Consider the following 20,630-nt stretch of genomic DNA (forward strand, 5'->3'; position numbering starts at 1 on the left):
TACTCTGTATAGTGTAGAACAATTCCATCAATACATATCTATTCAATATCAATATAGAATGTATCTCTGACTTGTGGAGCTCAAGAAGCGTCAGAAAAAATGCACTCTACAAAATATAGAGCCTAAATGTAAACAGCATTTCTCTCTATCTTTAATGTATTTGTTTGGAGAAATTCTGGACGAATTAAGTGTGGAACATATTGGATACAAGCCATGCATCTGTTCAAACGTCACTGAAATATTTAAGTTTAGTAATTTTACAGTTATGAAAATGACACAAGAGTTTTGGGACACAGACATACTGATAAGAGAGTTTACTGATTGTATCTCTGATTGTTTTGGAATTCAGCCTATAGATATTGAACTAACATTCCTCTCTCACCAAATCAAACACTGTTCTGTTTGTTACCCTGTTAGTTTATAGAGAAAAGCACTAAGAATTTGCAGAGCCTTTTGAAAACTGTGAAAATCTGACTGGCAGGGGAATTCATTGAAGACAAGTAAAAACAGGTAGGAAGTTACTAGAAAAACCAAGCGAATCGTGGAATGTAACCTTTCAGTTTTGTAACTACAACAAAGGTGGGGTGGTGTTTGGCTTTTGCAGATACATTAACAACAAAAATAAAGTCTGAATCCATCATTAGGATTTATTTTTATTCATAGGATCTGTCATATGTAGGTCAGAGCAGATAAGAAAATAAATTTCCTTCCCTAAACGGCATTAGTGAACCAGATGTTTTTTACCAGAATCGACAATGGTTGCTTGGCCATCATTAGACTTTTAATTCCAGATTTTCTAGATTTAAATTTCACCATCTAGTGTGGTGGCATCTGAACCCAGGTCCCCAGAGCATTTACCCTGGGTCTCTGGATTATTAATCCAGTGACAATACCACTATGCCACTGCTTCCCCTGAGCGGGCATCCTCAGTTGGCTTCTCTTCAGAGTCAACTGGGTTGTGGCACCCAACTTACATCCAAATTCAGACTCTGTGAAGTGGTTCTGCTTTACACTAAATTCTAAACTTGTGGACTGTGATGATCCAAATGTTGCTGAGAACATCCCAAATACCAGTAAAGGTTTTTCAAAGTACTCATCCATTTCAAAATGATAATGGGAAGTTCGAACTGGGGACACAGAAGTAACAATTAACGTATCATAAATAAAAGAAATTTTGCAGGAAGCGATTTTTGTTCTGTGTTAGATTTTTCCACCACGGGGAAGCCCTGAGTTGGGTTTCCCTCCTTATTGTCACTCCAGATGATTTACAGGCCCAGAGTAGCTTACTGAAAATATTGAGGAATGTGATGTCAAAGAATCCCAAAAGCTGTTCCTGAACCAGATATGAAACAATGCTATAGACTGGAATGCTACTCAGTGGGAGGTCAGGTGTTTCACACGTGTTGGTGTAGATTTGATGGATCGAAGGGCCTCTTTGACACTGTATAATTCTATCTCAGTTAGTTGTGGTTCCTTAAGAACCACAGCTCAGAAGCAGGTCTTAGGCTGGGTTGAGGTTACAATTTCTTTGTACTTTGAAATGAAGCTGTTCTAGGCTGCTCCCTGTAACTAACATTGCAAAAGTTGTTTACTAGCCAGAGGTATTTTTGGGGACCTCTTTCCCAGAAAGGAAATTTGTTTTTTATGCATAGTTTAATTTACTTTTGCAGAAAGGAGTACGCATTGACAAGAGGTCCTACAAGAACATCCTCTTTAAAGAGTTACTTCACATTCTTTTTTACTTGATCCCTCTTCCCATTCAACACACTTTCTGGTATTCATCAAGCCTCATCTGCAGTATGTGTATTCTTTCAAGGATAATAATATCTCCCATTTTATCACCTACTCATAGAGGAGATATTATTCATAAAAGTTTGAAGAGGGCAACTGAGATGATTTGGGGTATTTCTGGAGAAAGGTTTAGGAGGCTGGGCTTGTTTTCTTTGGAAAAGAAGACATTTGAATAAAATCTGTTTGGAATTTTAGGACACTCTGTCCTGAGACTAGCCCACAAGAGGACCACAAAAATATCAGTCATTCCTCAAATCACGCTATAGAAGGCTTTACTCATCTCAAGACCAGCCTTAGTAAGACCAGTCACTCTGAAGATAAATCCATAATATGTTCAGCCCATAGTCAGGTCTCTTCATAGTGAACATGTCCATAGCAAGCTCAGGCTATGTAAGTTCCATTTACTTACTCTATAACAACCTGCATTAATGTCAATTCCAAATAAGGCACTTGAACTTCTATACACACATATGTAACAAGCTGAACTAGCTCCAATCCTCAGTGACACAGATCTCAAATACATTTGCTAAATCTTGATTTTTTTAATTTGATTTGCTTTGATTTGATTTATTGTTGTCACATGTATTAGTATAGTGAAAAATATTGTTTCTTGCGTGTTATACAGACAAAGCATACCATTCATAGCGAAGGAAACGAGAAAGTGCAGAATGTAGCGTTACAGTCATAGCTAGGGTGTAGAGAAAGATCAACTTCATGCAAGGTTAGTCCATTCAAAGGTCTGATGGCAGCAGGGAAGAAGCTGTTCTTGAGTCGGTTGGTACGTGACCTCAGACTTTTGTATCTTTTTCCCCGACAGAAGAGGTTGGAAGAGAGAATGTCTGGAGTGTGTGGAGTCCTCGATTATGCTGGCTTCTTTGCAGCGGCAAGTGTAGACTGAGTCAGTGGATGGGAGGCTGGTTTGCGTGATGGATTGGGCTACATTCACAACCTTTTGTAATTTTTTGTGGTCTTGGGCAGAGCAGGAGCCATACCAAGCTGTGATACAACCAGAAAGAATGCTTTCTATAGTGCACCTGTAAAAGTTGGTGAGAGTTGTAGCTGACATGCCAAGTTTCCTTCGTCTTCTGAGAAAGTAGAGGCGTTGGTGGGCTTTCTTAACTATAGTGTCGGCATGGAGGGACCAGGACAGGTTGTTGGTGATCTGGACACCTAAAACTTGAAGCTCCTGACCCTTTCTACTTCGTCGCCATTGATGTAGATAAGAACGTGTTCTCCTCTACGCTTCCTGAAGTCGATGACAATCTCCTTCATTTTGTTGACATCGAGGGAGCGATTATTGTTGCCACACCAGTTCACCAGATTCTCTATATCATTCCTGTACTCTGACTCGTCATTGTTTGAGATCCGACTCACTACGTGGTGTCATCAGCAAACTTAAAAATCAAATTGGAGGGGAATTTGGCCACACAGTCATAGGTGTATAAGGTGTAGAGTAGGGGGCTGAGAACACAGCCTTGTGGGGCACTGATGTTGAGGATGATCATGGAGGAGATGTTATTGCCTATCCTCACCGATTGTGATCTGTGAGTTAGGAAGTTCAGGATCCAGTCGCAGAGGGAGGTGCCGAGGCCCAGGCCACGGAGGTTGGAGATGAGTTTTGTGGGAATAATGGTGTTGAAGACTGAGCTATAGTCAATAAATAGGAGTCTGACATAGGTGTCCTTGTTATCTAGGTGTTCCAGGGTTGAGTGCAGGACCAGGGAGATGGCGTCTGCTGTGAACGTGTTGCGCCGGTAGTTAAACTGTAGTGGATCCAGGTAGTCCAGGAGGCTGGAATTGATTCATGCCGTGACTAACCTTTCAAAGCACTTCATAATGATGGATGTTAGAGCCACCGGACGATGGTCATTAAGCCACGCTGCTTGGCTTTTCTTAGGTACTGGGATGGTGGTCGCCTTCTTGAAGCAGATAGAGACCTCAGATTGTTGTAAAGAGAGGTTGAAGATGTCTGTGAATACCCATACCAGCTGATCCACGCAGGATCTGAGTGCTCGTCCGGGTACTCCATCCGCGCCAGTCGCTTTCCGTGGGCTGACCTTTGAGAAAGCTGCGCCGACATGTGCAATGGTGAGCCTAGATGCAGGTTCAACCAGGGCTTCCAGGGTGAAGCGCATGCTCTCGCTGACCTCTTGCTCAAAACGGGCATTGAATGCATCGAGCATTCAGGGAGGGGTGCGTTGGAGCTGGCGATTTTACATGCCTTCCACCAGCTACCACCAGCAGAACAGTGCCAAGTCCTTTGAAAATTTACTTATTACTGAATCTTGCTGTGATGATTGTCTGTTCCAAGAACTGAACTGGCTGGGTAATGCTTAGTTCTTCCAACCACTTTGGTTCTTGGAACAGTCAATCACCACACCTGCTGAATTTATCCAAAATAATCAATCAACATAATCAGTATGAATTCTAAGTACCTGTATCTTGTGGATAATATTTGCTGCAATACTGCATGTTTAGATGTGGTTTTGAACAAGCCTTTTCTTGTACAATGACTTATCAATCTCAGCTGGATTGGTTGGAAGACTTTTCTCACATTGTTAGCAAATTTAACTATAAGCGTATCATCTCCCTGAAAAATAGAGAAGAAAATGATTAAATCAAGATTTTAGGCACAATATTTTATTCTGTTTGAATTGAATGGAGCATATTACTATTCTAACCCTATTCTACTGTTCTAACTATTCTATTAAGATGTTTCAAGAAGATCCAAAAAGACAATTTGAAAATATCTTCCAGGTTTACAATATAGAAAGACATAAACTCAATGGCTACTAATCTGTTGGTGCTAATTTATAATTCTAAGCTCCCAGAGGCTCACAAAAGTAACTGCCCTCCCATTGTTACTCCACCTTTTCCATCTCCAATCTCCTCTGGCATTCCAAATTCACAACAAAGTTCATAGGAATTTAGGAAATAGGAGCAGGATCGGCACTGTTAAAGATGTGTGACAAGATTGAGATTGTTAAAGATGTGTGACAGGATTGGGACTGTTAAAGGTATGCCAGAATTTGTACCTATTTTCTCTGTAGGGGTACAAATCTAAAAATTCCATGCCACAATAGTCATATATTTTAGTACCACCTACACAGTTCAATAATGTAGCAAGGCAGGCATGTATGAGCTTGCATGAAAATGGTGAACGGTTGCATCACAATTTGCATAATATGTCATTGAACATTGAGACCTTAAGAAAGTGAATTGTCAGTGTCATAAGTACTTTGCGCACATACTTTGCTTTGACACTCTTCTCCAGGCTGACAAATGTCTTACGGAAAACTGAAAACAGAAAATTCTGGCAAACACTCAATAGGTCAAATTTTCCTTAAGTCTATTTCTTTCTCCACAAGTACTACCTAGCTTGCTAAGATATTGATATAAGAGATCAGGATATTGAATTGGATGATCAGCCATGATCATAATGAATGGTGGAGAAGGCTCGGAGGGTCAAATGGCCTACTCCAGCTTCTAGTTTCTATGTTTCTAAGTGTTTTCCAGCATTTTATGGTTTTATTTCAGGTTTCTAGCATCCACTGTATCTGCTTTTGTTTTAAACTTCTTTAGCATTTACTCCCATGATTTCTGGATGTGGGGAGACAATATTCATCCTTTCAAACACCTCCTCCACCCATTCACTATCGGCGGCTCTGTTGGGAGGGTGTAACAGCACCTCGAGTTCTGTAACTTCAATAGTTGCTGTCCTGTCGTTTCTCTTCCTTTTATGTTGTAAACAGAAGTGCTATTGTGTTGCTAATGGATAGTCTGCTCCCCTTTTAAAATTACTGCTGCACTAGATACTGTGAGGAAGGGTGGGTGAGCATCCTGCACCATCCTACATTGCACAGGAAGCTTGTAGGTCAAACTTTAATTAGACGACCTTTTGTTGCACCGGGCAGCTCGATGATGAGTTTCTTACTTTAGTCCATCCTGTCCAGCTCAACATCCACACCAGTAAGTTAACTTCCTCTTACACTCTGCACTCAACACTCACGTGCAACTTCAGGTGGCAACTATCTACCCACATTCCCAATTCTCCACTCCAGGGCTGTCTGCAGAATCACATAGTTTTGATGGTGCCATTCAGGCCATTGTGTCTGCACCAGCTCTCACCAGCATTATGACTTAGTACCATTCCCTTGCCTTTTTCTGTACCCTTGCACAATCTATGCTTTAACTACTGCACTCTCTTCTCTTCTGTGTCGGCTTGTTCTATCAATGCTCTATCAATGAGGTAACTTTGTATAACAGATCAGTCCCACACCCTGCATTCGAAAGGTTAATCTGTTTTTTTTTCGATGCTGATCGAGCTCCTGTTTTTAATCCCTGCCCTGACTGTAAGAGAATTTAAACCCTCCCACCATGCGTTAGGGCCGCCCCGAAAGCTCAGCTCGAACCGGCACTTTAAACGCTGCCAGCTGTTAGCAACAGTCAGTCCCCGTGGAGAGGCTGAGAGTAATTCATGTGGACCAAGAGTTCTGTCACAGCTGAGATATTTCTACCTCCAACAGTAAGTGCTTTCGGATGGTAATTTTTGCATAGAATCAGTTCTCCGTGTTTTGCAATGCGGCTGGAAGTGCTGGAGCTCAGTCATCTTCCCGGACTGCACACTCCCCCCTCTACCTCAGGAGGCCAATATCTGGCACTCTCTCCTGTCATGTATTTAAACTTTGGGAGCTTCCCATTTTACCCGAAAACACAATCGGTACATAAAAGCGCAAATATTTGATGGAGTTGAGTAGTAATATGAATTATGTTTTCTGTATTAAAGATTTGCTTTCTCCTGGCATTAGGACGCTGTTGCCGATTTTCGGGTTGCGGTCAGAATTGAGTAATCCACGAGATTCCTGGCGATTTCGGCGGACGCTCGGACATCCCGAATCCTTTGCAGTCAGTTGCCGAATCCGTCCATCGACAATCCCGCATCGAACAGGATACCGCACCCCTGAGTACAGATTCTGGGGGGAATCACCACTGCGTTAAATGCAAACTGCGGCTTCAACTGATCCAAGGGCAGCAACCCAGCAACAGCCAAAGATCAGTAACCCATTCATCAGTCAACCCCCATGAATTTACTGGAGACCAATGTCCAGCCCTATTTACTGACCGACTAGTCATTCTGAAGTTGTGAGAAGGGTAAAGGTGGAGGAATAAAGTGGAATAAAGGAGCAGGCAGAATGGATGTGGAGACCACAGCGGCTGTAGCGAGGCTGAGCCCCACTTTCAGAGAATACTGCAACAATGAGACTGTTGCCTTGCACTATAATTACACTGGGAAGCTGACTCCGAGCCGATATAAGGCGGGTCTGAAGGCTCATGCTCTCATGTTTCTCATAGTTTGTGTTTTTATAATATTGGAGAACTTGCTGGTTCTCATAGCCATCTGGAGGAATAGCAAGTTCCACAAGCCGATGTATTACTTGCTGGCCAACCTGACTCTATCTGACCTGCTGGCAGGAGTCGCTTACATGGTCAACATCTTGCTGTCCGGTGCCAACACTCTGAAGCTGACCCCAGTTTTGTGGTTCTTGAGAGAGGGAGGCGTTTTTGTCACACTCACCGCCTCGGTCTTCAGTCTCCTGGCCATCGCGGTGGAGAGGCATGTCACCATGGTGAGGATGCAGTTGTACAGTGCAGATAAGATGTGCCGGACGCGAATCTTTGTGGCCGTAGACTGGATATTGTCGGTGTTTCTCGGAAGTCTCCCGATTTTAGGGTGGAACTGTATAGGGAACTTGTCAGGATGCTCCACGGTGCTACCACTGTACTCCAAGAACTACATTCTGACCTGCATCCTGATCTTTATTTTAATCTTGTTTGCGATCGTGTTATTGTACGTTCGGATTTATCGTTTAGTGAAATGTAACAGCCTTGTCCTGGGAAGCCCGGTGACTAAGAGATGCCAGAAGTATTTGGCATTACTCAAAACGGTTACCATTGTGGTGGGAACCTTCATCGCCTGCTGGCTGCCGCTCTTCATAGTGCTGCTTCTGGATGTTTCATGTGCGGTAGGCACTTGCCGGATTCTTTACAAGGCCGATTATTTCCTGGGACTGGCCATGATTAATTCAGCGTTGAATCCCATCATTTACACTCTGACCAGCAGAGACATGCGCCGGGCCATCGTGCGCCTCTTGTGCCTGACCAAAGATGGAGAAGCGGCTAAATGTTGCGGGGTGCTGATCTCAGAGTGCAGCACCAGCCAGGTGGACAGGTCATCCCACCGACATGAGCCTCTCCATACAACCCTGTCCTCTGGCACTGGGCCTCAATCACCCACCAGAACCTCACTCGCCTGACCTGAATGATGACCAGTGTCCAAGATGACACTCAGACCTGTCCTTCTACTGCCTGGGAAACTGCGCTCGCTTTGTGTTTCTCGCCTTGTGGGAATGAGCAGAGCCTAATGCAAGCCAAACAAACAATGCAAACCTGCCTGCTGCCCAGTGAAGACGATGGTGATGATGGCAGTGTAACAGAAAAATAACGTGGTTAGCCAGATATCACAGCCTGGCATTGGAAATCTCAAAGGCACCAGTACAGCTAAGAATATCTGCGTCGATGTAGAATATTTACAAAACCAGCCAAATGCAGTTTGCTTGTTTTAAAATGGACTTTAATTAATGTAGCATCAAAAGGACAATTGGACCTTGTTAATAGAAAAGCTTTTAGTAATATTAGCACCACAGACTGGTACTGTGTCGGCAACAACCGAGTCAATCACTGAAACATCCGCCGGAATATATTCCGGGGCGGTCGAGGCATTCTCCGTTAGTCTCGGGCGGGCCAGTAAAATAGGCACAAAAAGATTAGCAAAAATTCAATTTTAAATGTAAAAGGAAGTTATCTGTGGCTCCATCTTCGTGTCGCAAGACCCGAAGTTGCACAAGAGCCATAAATGTTGTACGTTTAAACTGTGCCAGAAATGTAGCATTCGTCCTGAAAAGTGATCATTTTGTTCCAGTCAGGTTAGACGATTAGGCAGCACTTTCTCTCCCTGCAATCGACCCTTGTCCAGGTGAGAGCTTGGACTCCTGAGTAAATGCATCAAAGCTTGACTGGCAGCAGGGAAGGATAGTGGGCATAGATTTCAAACTCAGATAGATCCTAAAATACAGAAACAATGAGCTGGAACGGAAGCACGCCCCCAAAAAAAGGCAACAGCAAAAGTATCAAACATTTCTGGCAAAATCACATTGGTCCATTGTACCAGCTAGAAAATAATAGCTATTAAATGTATTTATGCCGAGATTTTGAGTAAATCCCATTTGTGATTCTATTGTTCTGCTGGCAGTGCCATTTGACATAAAGCTACGAGGTGTAGACACGCCTGACTGCCTTGCCTCGGTATCCAGGTAATGTTCCTAAGTAAAAGGATATGGCTGTGCCACAGGGTCACGCTTGAAGACATGTATGTGCATAATCATGAAAAGAGTTAATCCCCGGCCTCCTCATTACGCATGAACAGCGTGACTACTCGTTCCTAGATTTCCATTTTGAATCGCTGTGGCCTTTCCGGGTTTACTTGAGCTGACAATGGCTCGTTTACAGAAAATGCTGGCTGGGGCTCAGAATCCAGGATATCATCACAAGGTAGAAATGTAGGAAGTAGCCAGTGCTAATCAGGACTGTACCTGTCAGCTTGGAGCAGGTGAGTTTCAGATCATCTAAATATGTCAGAAGCCAACAATCTGTCTCTTTTTTTACAGCGATTAATTCAAAGTAGCATCTGACAGCTCAGGGACAGATGATGCCATTTGTTGTTCTTGCCTGGTTGCACAAAGCTCATGTTGAAGGTAGAGGAATAGAAATGGAAGTTTTGAACCGGATTTTTAAAAATCAGACAATTTGCGTTGTTTTCTCTGCTGAAGGTGTCCACTCATTGAGAGTTTGGTTCTGTGGAAACTGAGCACCCTCCAGTAACTTCATTTCTTCTAATGAATGTTGGCGGGCTATTCAATGGCAAGACGCATCACAGTCGAGTCTGACCCTGTCCTCATGTATGCGCTTTTCAATTGAGGCTCACAGGTTAGCGATCAGGTTGCCCGTGTTTCCATCTGTAACCCTCCCCATTCCCTCTGTTACCCTCCCCAACACCCCCACCACCCCAACTTCACCACCTCCCTCTTGCCTCCTGTAACTCCCCTCCCCACCCACTCTTGCTCCCTGTAACCTTCCCCCCCCCCCGCCCCCTTTCCCTGTTATCCTCCCCAACTCCCCCACCACTCCAACTTCACCACCTCCCTCTTGCCCCCTGTAATTCCCCACCTCCCCACCCCCTCTTGCCCCTGTAACCCTCCCCAACTCCCACACTACCCTCTTTCCCTCTGTAACCCTTTCTCTTTCAGGCAGCACGGTGACACAGTGGTTAGCACTGCTGTCTCACAGCGCCAGGGACACAGGTTTGATTCCCGACTTGGGTCACTGTCTGTGTGGAGTCTGCATGTTCTCCCTGTGTCTGCGTGGGTTTCCTCCCAGTGCTCCAGTTTCCTCCCACAGTCCAAAAGACATGCTGGTTAGGTACATTGGCTGTGCTAAATTCTCCCTCAGTATACTCGAACAGGTGCCAGATTGTGGCACCTAGAGGATTTTCACAGTAACGTCATTGCAGTGTAAATGTAAGCCTACTTGTGACACGAATAAAACCTTACTTATAACTTACTTTCCTGCTGTTCCCTTCCACCTCCCTCTTTCCCGCTGTAATCCTCCCCACCTCCCTCTCTCCTGCTGTAATCCTCCCCACCTTCCTTTTTCCCACTGTAATCCTCCCCACCTCCCTCTCTCCTGCTGTAACCCTCCCCAACTCTCTCCACCTCCCTCTTCCCCTTAGGTCAACACAGGGCAGCAATTGATTGTATCTCTCCTCTTGGGTGGAGTCACACAGAGCACGGGTGTATACTTGTGGATACTGTGTGTGGTCTGATATTACCCCACTTTGAAGTTGCTGTAAAAGGAAGGAAGCTATAGTGGCACTATAGAGTCTGCAATTCTGCAAGACAGGATAAAGCATTACACAATGTCAGGTTCTCTGATGATGTGTGCCCCTTGGCTCAACTGGCAGCACTTGAATTTCTCACTTCTGGTGGGACAAGCCAAGCAACAGAGTCATATTGATCGCTTCACATCACCACATCCACACACTTATGTGGAAGTAATCACTCTGTCATCATTATGTCTTGCCCCATCTTGCCCATTGACAGAAGCAATTCAGCTGCACTGCTCAGGAAGGAATGAACAGTTTGAATTTTTCCAAAGCTGAATCTAAACTGAATATGATAGAGTGATTGTTTGCTATAAGTGGTATTTCAGCTGCAAGAATCATGAATATGTTTAATTTAAATGCTATGCTCTGAAATTTTGAATAAAGTTTTATTGCTCAACAAGTGTTTTTGTTGAATTTAATATATGGGGATGGCACAGTGACATAGTGGTTAACATTGCTGCCTCACAGCACCAGGGACCCAGCTTCGATTTCGGCCTTACAAAGTTATGGCATTGGATGTCAGCCAGGATCATCATCTGTAAATGTAGGTCAAGCCGCTTCCTACAAACAAGGGAGAGAATTTGTAGGCAGGACGGATAGCAGAGACATACATACTGATTTGTCCATTAATATTAACCTTTGCAAGCTCTTCCATGGAAACCGGCACTACAGTTTTCTTGATGGCTAAGCAGCTCAATGCATCATGTTATGTTTAACCAAGATATGTAGAACAGAAAACTGCAGCCCAATCCTTAACTCTGTTCAGTTAGACAGGAAGCAGTTGGGTGCAAGAATGGTTTTGGTCTCCCAGGCAAACAAGGGGGGAAAAAAATCACTCAGGAATCCTGTTCCAAATCAATATTGAGTGATCATTGCTGGAACATCCTAATTTGGGATTAGGATTGGTATTTCCACAGTAAAACAGGTTTATACATGAAGAATAATTATTTTCGAGAAATGCTGGCAGGCTGCATGGCAAGCCTGGAACCAACCCCCGACAGCAGTCCATATCTTTTGTCCACAGGAGGAGTAAACAGGAAAGGAAAGGTAATGGAGTAAAGGAGAGTGTGGCTGTGCAATGTATTAAATTTCACATTCTCACTGTTTTCAGCAGCAGAAAATGATAATGACTCAAGAAAACATTTTTACTCTCAGTTACAAAATTGAGAGATTCATACACAACATGCCAACATACCGTGTCATAAAAGTCTAGTTGAATCCTTCCGACTATAACCTGTCCTCCACGGAATCCACTTCAGAGAATTGCCATCTGTTTTAATCTGTTTCTTTTCCCTGTTCTGCAATGTATTCACAATAAGGCTCAAAACTGTTGAATAGATTTACTTAATGTTGAGTGAATGCCAACTACCATACTCTATTCCTCTTTTCTGCTGCAGCACATTTCATAATCTTAGGACACCAAAGGCAAATCACAGTCAATTAAGTACTTTTTCAAGTGTAATCAATGGAGACATTATGATAACATGGCAGCCAGGACCCACATACAGCAATGAAATAAATGACCTCATCATCTGTTTTTAGCAGTGCAGGTTGAAAGATAAATATAACCGGAATACGGAAACAACTCCCCGATTTTTCTTATAAAGTAGCAAAGGATCTTTTACATCCAACTGTGAAAGACAGCACACCTCCAGTCTTGCACCTCATTTTTCTAAATGCTTGAGTAGCAGCATCAACAGCAAAATAACACGTCTGTCAGAACATAAGAACTAGGAGCAGGAGTAGGCCATCTGGCCCCTCGAGCCTGCTCCGCCATTCATTAAAATCATGGCTGATCTTTTTGTGGACTCAGCTCCACTTACCCGCCCGCTCACCATAACCCTTAATTCCTTTATGTTCAAAAATGTATCTATCTTTGCCTTAAAAACATTCAATGAGGTAGCCTCAACTGCTTCACTGGGCAGGGAATTCCACAGATTCACAACCCTTTGTGTGAACAAGTTCCTCCTCAACTCAGTCCTAAATCTGCTTCCCCTTATTTTGAGGCCATGCCCCCTAGTTCTAGTTTCACCCGCCAGTGGAAACAACTTCCCTGCTTCTATCTTATCTATTCCCTTCATAATTTTAAATGATTCTATAAGACCCCCCTCATTCTTCTGAATTCCAATGAGTATAGCCCCAGTCTACTCAGTCTCTCCTCATAAGCCTCTCAACTCCAGAATCAACCTAGTGAATGTCCTCTGCACCCCCTCCAACGCCAGTATATCCTTTCTCAAGTAAGGAGACCAAAACTGTACACAGTACTCCAGGTGTGGCCTCACCAGCACTTTATACGGCTGCAACATAACCTCCCTTTTTTAAACTCCATCCCTCCAGCAATGAAGGACAAAATTCCATTTGCCTTCTTAATTACCTGCTGCATCTGCAAACCAACTCCTTGTGATTCCTGCACAAGGACACCCAGGTCCCTTTGCACAGCAGCATGCTGCAATTTTTTACCATTTAATAGTCCATTTTGCTGTTATTCCTACCAAAATGGATGGCTTCACATTTACCAACATTGTACTCCAGCTGCCGGACCCTTGCCCACTCACTTAAACTATCTATATCCCTCTGCAGACTTTCAGTGTCCTCTGCACTTTGCTCTACCATTCGTCTTAGTGACATCTGCGAACTTTGATACTACACTAGGTCCCCAACTCCAAATCATCTATGTAAATTGTAAACAATTGCGGTCCCAAAGCTGATCCTTGAGGCACACCACTCGTCACTGATCGCCAACCAGAAAACACCCATTTATCCCCACTCTTTGCTTTCTGATAGTTAACCAATCCTCTATCCATGCTAATACATTACCCATAACACCATGCACCTTTATCTTATGTAGCAGCCTTTCGAGCGGCACCTTGTCGAATGCCTTCTGGAAATCCAGATACACCACATCCACCGGTTCCCCATTGCCCACTGCACTTGTAACGTCCTCAAAGAATTCCAGTAAATTAGTTAAACATGACCTGGCTTTCATTAACCCATGCTGTGTCTGCCCAATGGGACAATTTCTATCCAGATGTCTCGCTATTTCTTCCTTGATGATAGATTCAAGCATTTTCTCCACTATAGAAGTTAAGCTAACTGGCCTATAGTTTCCTGCCTTTTGTCTACCTCAGAAGTTTAAAGTTTCCAGAGAGTTATCAGCAAGTAAACTTTATAATACTTGCGTTCTGTGAAAATATAGAAAAAATTGTCTACAAGCATTTCCTGATTTACAACAGCAGATAAAGTCCTGAACTAAACACAGGATAGACACTTTTCATTATTCTTGCCAGCTATGAGTAGCTGAGCAGATACAGAGGTTACTGAGGAAAGATTTTTTAAAATACTGGTGCACCCATTTCAGTTGGGGGATTGACATCACCAGTGGGATGGCTTTGTTGAACATCAAAGACATTTATCCAGCCAACAAAATCCATTTAAGATTCTTATTGCCTCAAGTCAAATATCATTTAAAAAGCCGCAGCAGTATATAAGCTAAGCAGTAATTAAAATAATATGTGACCCACCTCAAATTAACATTGCTGCAGCACAGTAAATCCCTTACAGTTCCCCTCCCCTCCCAGTTGGTTCAGTGGGTTGATGCACCCTGTGGTATGGCACTGAGCCATACAGATCAAGAAGGTCCATCTTGAATCCTTGGCTGTGCTGAGCTAGTTAATCACATTTGAGCAGCCTTCGGCTCCACACATTGGGCTCAGAGGGAACATCAATCAGAATTGTCACCGTTGGAACAGCTTGCCTAAGGCCAGCCCACGTCTGGGGCAGGACGCCAATCAGGCAACCTGAGTTTTGGGCAGAGTTCCGGCAGTCATGCTGGGAGAGGGACTTGGGGCTAGGGATTGCCAAGTTTGTGAGTGTTTGGGATGAAAAATGGTGTGCGCAGTGGAGAGCAGTGCAGAGCGTCTGGGATGGAGCATTTATGGTGACGAACATACAGATTGTAAGGCTTCTAGTTCCTCCCCTCAACCACCCCCACCCCCAGTTTCACTACGCTTCCCGGTGTCTGATTCTGCCCACACCCCAATGTTGCTTATTTTATTTTCGAAGAGTTAATCACTCTATGACAATAACAAACTAAATAATCCACTTCAGCAGTATGAGTACAAAGATTAGGGTTGAAATTTGTACCCCAAACTGAGACAGTGTAATTTTATGATGCCAGTCAGCATACTGGTTTATCTGCACCATCCTGCCCCCTGAGTGCAAGCAGCAAGTAGTCAGTTAAGTTCATTAAGAGGCCCATTAAGACCACAGGTCAGAGGCCAACTTGACTTTTCCAATCGCTTGAGTGTCCCCAGTGGCATAGTTGGCGGTGGAGGGCAAGTGGGGGGGGCGGGGAGGTGGGGGGTTGTTATTGATTGGTGGTCATTACTCCAGGCTGACTCTGACACCTTCCCACTAAAGATCCTGGCCACAGGCTGCTCCTTTGAAGGATTTCTCCTCCACAAAAATTGGCTGGAAATTGTGACCAATTTTTATTTGAAATTATTTAAAGTTGCTGATTGGTTGGTTCAGAATGAAGGCACATTCTATCTACCCTACCAGCTTCAAGAGTGACCCTAATCTTAACTGGATTGCAAGTGTGCCCTCTGGCTACTCATTAGCTAAAGGAAAATCACTGTCGGGTGGCTGTTCCTAATTCAGTGAGGGGTTAAGACTCAAACTGAAACACAAAATCCTGCCCCAGGAGTGTAGAACTTCAACCAATTACTGCACCTTCACAGAGTCAGAACAATCAGTTACTTTTAGGGCGTTGAGCCAGCCTTGAAGCTTATTGGTATTCAAAATGCAAATAGTTATTAACATCATCAGCAAGTCAAAACATTACAATTCTATTGAGGAATAATTACAGCCTGAGTCAGACTTTTGCACACTGCTCCACTGACGATTCATGTATAAAATCTCTTGGAGGACATGCACACACTCCCTTCCTGAGTCCTGACAATGGATCTATACTAAAACTTTAATCTGTGCAGGCACACATACTGTCTATTACCAGCAGTTTCTCTTTTTATTTCTTGCGCTGTTTTCATCTCTAAGATCCCAATTAAAATCCAGCTTTGATTTGTGGTGCAAATCCCCTCTCTCTATTGGTTATGTAGGTTCAAAACTATGTATAATTTTGCAGCACAGAAACAGGCCAGCTGGTGCAACAGTTCCATGCTCCAAAAGAAAATCCTTCTGCTTTACTTCATCTATTTATTAACATGTTCTTCAATTCCTTTCTCCTTCTTGTACCTATCTGGCTTCCCCTTAAACACATTGATATCAATCACCAATGTGAGGGCCGAAGATCTCACACAATATTTTTATAAAGTATATATAGATATGTGCATTGTCATTTCTAACATGCACGCTTACTTTCAGCGACTGATGCGCGAGGACACCAAGGTCTTGCTGAGTATCCACCTCTCTCAATTTATATCCATTCAAGTAATGAGACACTTTTTTTCCCAATATGATTCCGGGGATCCAACTGAGGCCGTTCCCAAAGTTTCTCACATGGACTGGTTTGCCAGTTTTGAACATTCTTTCTGTCTTTGCAGAATCATATTTCTTCTTCTAGCTCCCTTGTTGGGACTCCACCCTCCCCGTCAGGTTTGGGAACAGTAGGTTCAATCTTGTCCGAAGCCTCTGTCCCATTGACAATTCCTCTGGAATGATCCCTGTTGTTGTGTGATGGTCTGTTCTGTGTTCGAATAAAAATTGTGCCAGTTTGGTCTCTATGGATGCTGCAGGTTGCTTCTTCATGCTAAGCTTAAAAATCTGCACCGCCCATTCAATCAACCCATTCAATGACAGGTGATAGCGTGCTGCCCTAATGTGTTTGATTCCATTGGAAGGCATGAAGGTCTGAAACTCAATGCTTGTAAAGGCAGTGCCATTGTCAGAAACCAGGACTTCAGGTGTCCCATACATGCAGAAACTTTGTCATAGTATCTCAATGGTAGCATGGGAAATGGAGATACATATGATTTGGAGTGCAATGCAACCATAATTAAGAACATGGAACCCATAAAAGGCCCAGCAAAGTCTACATGCACTCGCACCCAGGGCTTACCAGGCCACTCCCATGGATGTAGGGAGACTGGGGGGAGAAGTTTTTGATTCTCTTGGCACGACTCACACTGTCTGACCAAGTTGTTAATGTCTGTATCAACACTGGACCACCATACATAGCTCCTGGCTAGCATTTTAAATCTTCAAAATCCCAGGGTGGCCATGGTATAATTCCACAGGTATCGGATATCACCCTGAGCAGGGGACAACTATGCTGGAACCGCAAAGGATGAAATCATCTTTCTTCATCAAATAGTGTTACATTTCATCTGAGGGCCATCCTCTGAATCCCCCATATAATATTGTATGTTCTAATTTAGAATATTTCCTAGGTCCTTTAGTGTCCAGGCTTTGCAGACACCAACAAGGTGTCCAGAAAATTGGGACATCTGAAGTCCTGGTTTCTGACAATGGCACTGCCTTTACAAACACTGAGTTTCAGACCTTCAGAAAATTGAGGGTCGTCACGACCTCTTCACAGCTGGTAACAAAGCTGGGCTTACGGACATCAGCGTTAGCTATCCACGTTCCAGGGCGGTGCTCTAGGAGATATTCATAAGCCACCAATATCAAGGCCCAATGCTGTATCCAGACGGATGCAATTGTGGGTATTGCCTTGTTTCTTTAAAAAGTCCCAGCAATGGTTTTAGATCAGTTACAATGATGAAGCGTCTACCATAGACATATTGATGGAATTTTTTAATGCCAAAGACAACTGGCAACCACTCTCTCAATCTGGGAATACCTCCGCTCAGCATCCAAGAGAGTGCTAGAAGCATACGCAATATGCTTCTCTATTCCATCTCTCCAGCGATGTGCCAGTACCGCCCCAACCCCATAAGGGGAGGCATCACATGTCAGGATAAGGTCCGTTTGGGGGTCAAAATGGGCCGATAAATAGGAGAACAAAAGTTTCTGCTAAATGGTGTTGAAAGCCCCCAGCTGTGGCGTCCCCCCAAGACCACCTTTGATGTTTCCGCAGTAGGGTATGCAAGAGGCCAGTAAAGAAACTAAATTTGGAATAAACTTCCCGTAATAATTCACTAACCCCAGGAAAGATTTCAATACCACGGGGTTCCTTGGATTTTGTGCTTCCTTAATGGCCCTCACCTTGTCCTCCACCAGATGAGGGTCCTTGCCATTCACCCGATAGCCCAAATAGATCACAGCACTTGCTTGGAAGACACATTTTTCCCTTTTCAGGTATACCCTGACCTCCGAGAATCTAAGACCCCATCCAGTATGCTGGGCATTCGCAAACTGAAGTTCCTGTGATCAAAACTTTGTCCAGGTATACCTTAGGTAACCCTTGGAGTTTCTTTCCATGACCCATTGAAAACTGGTGCATGCAGACCAGACCCCGATACCATCGCTCTCAGTTGAGATATGGATGTTGCATGAGGCCTCTCCCCGTAACTGGAGGACACTGCTATCTGATGTCACCTGTAGTTCCTGAGATCCTTTCTCTGGATTCTTCAATGATAGAGCTATCTCAATGGCCTTTGGATTCAAATTGGGTTCTGCCAATAATTTCTTTTGCACTGTCACATTGTTAATTCCACAGACCAGTCTAACTCACAACGTGTTGTTCAGGGGTAGCTCAAATTCTTGGTGCTCTGCCAATTTTCGTAACCTGGTCAGAATTTGGTGACATTACCCCAGGGGTTCACCTGTCATGTTAAACTGGTATCGCTGGAGTATTATGGAGGGTTTTGGGTCATAATAATTTTTAACCAAGGACACCAATTTATTAAAGGTTTTTGGAGTCAGAGGCATCCGGGTAGGTCAAGCTTTTTATTACACTGAAGGTCAGGACCCCGCATACCATCAACAGGACCACTTTCTGCTTCTCACCATTCCCCTCAATATTTTTGGCCCAAAAAAGTAACGCATGCACTCTGCATATTGGGCCCAGTCTTCAATGCTTGCATCATAGGCTTCAAGTTTACCAAAAGAGGCATTTTTCTTACCAGAGGATTACTTGTCTCAACAGTAAAAATAGTCGAGGGAAGAAAGATACTTGTTTTACTCCTCGTCGCCAATGTAATAATCCTACCGAAGCCAGTCTTCTGTCACCATCACTCTTTATTTGCAAAGTGCTCAAAGTGCTGTCCCCACATCTTTCTACTGCTGGTCTGAGTGGAGCCAACTGGCTTTTAATCCCTTGCTGCCCGTTCTCTAATGAGCAGGTTTCCACTATCTAATTGGGGAGCTGGTACTCTATGAAGCCCACAGGGAGATCATCATGATCTCCCGTGGCCATCGTAACATAATGACTGAGAGAATTAACAGTCTTTGGAATCCAGACGATGAATACACATCCATAGAACCATTGTCAAAAACATGGTGGAGAGATGAGGGGGCATGTGACATGGCCCTCAGGCTTGAGGATCAAGTAATATTGCCTTGCTGGACTACATAAATCAGTTTGCCTTTTACCATCTAACTAGCAGCTTCACAGGCATGGAGCTCTGCCCAGGTGGAATACCTGCACCCCATCTACACTGCTTCTGATAGGAGTTCTGTGCCATTGCCTACAATACTTTTTTCATCTCTGCATTCTTATTTTTTAAAATTCGTTCTTTGTATCTGGGCATCACTGGCTAGGCCAGCATTTATTGCCCATCTCCAGTTGCCCATGAGATGGTGATCATAAGCTGCCTTCTTCAACTGCTGCAGCTCTTGTGGTGTAGCTACACCAACAATGTTATTAGGGGGTTCCAGGATTTTGACCCAGCAGCGGCGGCGATACATTTCCAAGTCAGGATGATGTGTGGCTTAAAGGGGAACTTCTAGGTGGTGCTGTTTCCATGTGTCTGCTGCCCTTGTCCTTCTAGATTGGAGTGGTTGTAGGTTTCAAAGATGCTGTCTGTAGAGGCTTGGTGAGTTCCTGCAGTGCATCCCAGTGCTGCCACTGTGTGTTGGTGGCAGAGGAAGTGAATGTTTGTGGATTGGGTGCCAATCAAGCGGGCTGCTTTGTTCTGGATGGTGTCAAGCTTCTTGAGTATTGTTGGAGCTGCACTCATCCAGGCAAGTGGAGCAAATCCCATCACACTCCTGACTTGTACCTTGTAAATAAATGGTGGACGGGCTTTGGCGAGTCCGTAAAATTCCCAGCATCTGGCCTGCTCTTGTAGCCACAGTATTTATATGGCTAGTCCAGTTCAGTTTCTGGCCAATGTTGATTCCCAGGATGTTGATATTGAGGGATTCAGCGATGCTAATGCCGTTGAAGTCAAGGGGCAATGGTTAGATTATCTCTTGTTGGAGATGGTCATTGCCTGGCACTTGTATGACATGAATGTTACTTGCCACTTGTCACTCCAAGCCAGGTCTTGCTGCATTTGGATATGGACTGCTTCAATCACAAATAGTGCTGAATACTGTGCAATCATCAGAGAACATCCCCCTCTTCTGACCTTATGATGGAGGGAAAATCAGTTATGGTTGGACCTGGAACACCACCCTGAGGAACCCCTGCAGTGGTGTCCTGGAATTGAGATGATTGACTTCCAACAACTACAACAATCTTGTTTTTCTAGGCATAACTCCAACTAGTGGAGAGTTTTCCTCTGATTCCCATTGATTCTAGTTTTGCCAGGGCCCCTTGGTGCCATACTTTGTCAAATGCTGTGGGTCAGCACTGCTGCTTCACAGCGCCAAGGACCCAGGTTCAATTCCCAGCTTGGGTCACTGTCTCTGCAGAGTTTGCACGTTCTCCCCGTGTCTGTGTGGGTTTTCTCCGGGTGCTCCTGTTTCCTCCCAC

The 20,630-nt window shown here is 44.0% G+C and overlaps 1 protein-coding gene across 2 annotated transcripts; it reads left to right on the forward strand.

Moving 5' to 3' along the window:
• Positions 1–434: 434 nt before the first annotated feature.
• On the forward strand, positions 435–11,178 carry s1pr5a (sphingosine-1-phosphate receptor 5a). Of its 2 annotated transcripts, none has more exons than XM_078206000.1 (2): positions 435–510; positions 6,600–11,178. In XM_078206000.1, exon 2 carries the CDS (start codon positions 6,984–6,986, stop codon positions 8,103–8,105), a length of 1,122 nt encoding a protein of 373 aa, XP_078062126.1. In that variant the 5' UTR covers positions 435–510; positions 6,600–6,983; the 3' UTR covers positions 8,106–11,178. The 2 variants fall into 2 exon arrangements, with proteins under 2 accessions (XP_078062126.1, XP_078062125.1); XM_078205999.1 differs by lacking the exon at positions 435–510 and adding an exon at positions 6,192–6,316.
• Positions 11,179–20,630: the final 9,452 nt, after the last annotated feature.

Source organism: Mustelus asterias, unplaced genomic scaffold (genome assembly GCF_964213995.1).
Source record: "Mustelus asterias unplaced genomic scaffold, sMusAst1.hap1.1 HAP1_SCAFFOLD_1157, whole genome shotgun sequence".
NCBI classification, from domain to species: Eukaryota; Metazoa; Chordata; class Chondrichthyes; order Carcharhiniformes; family Triakidae; genus Mustelus; species Mustelus asterias.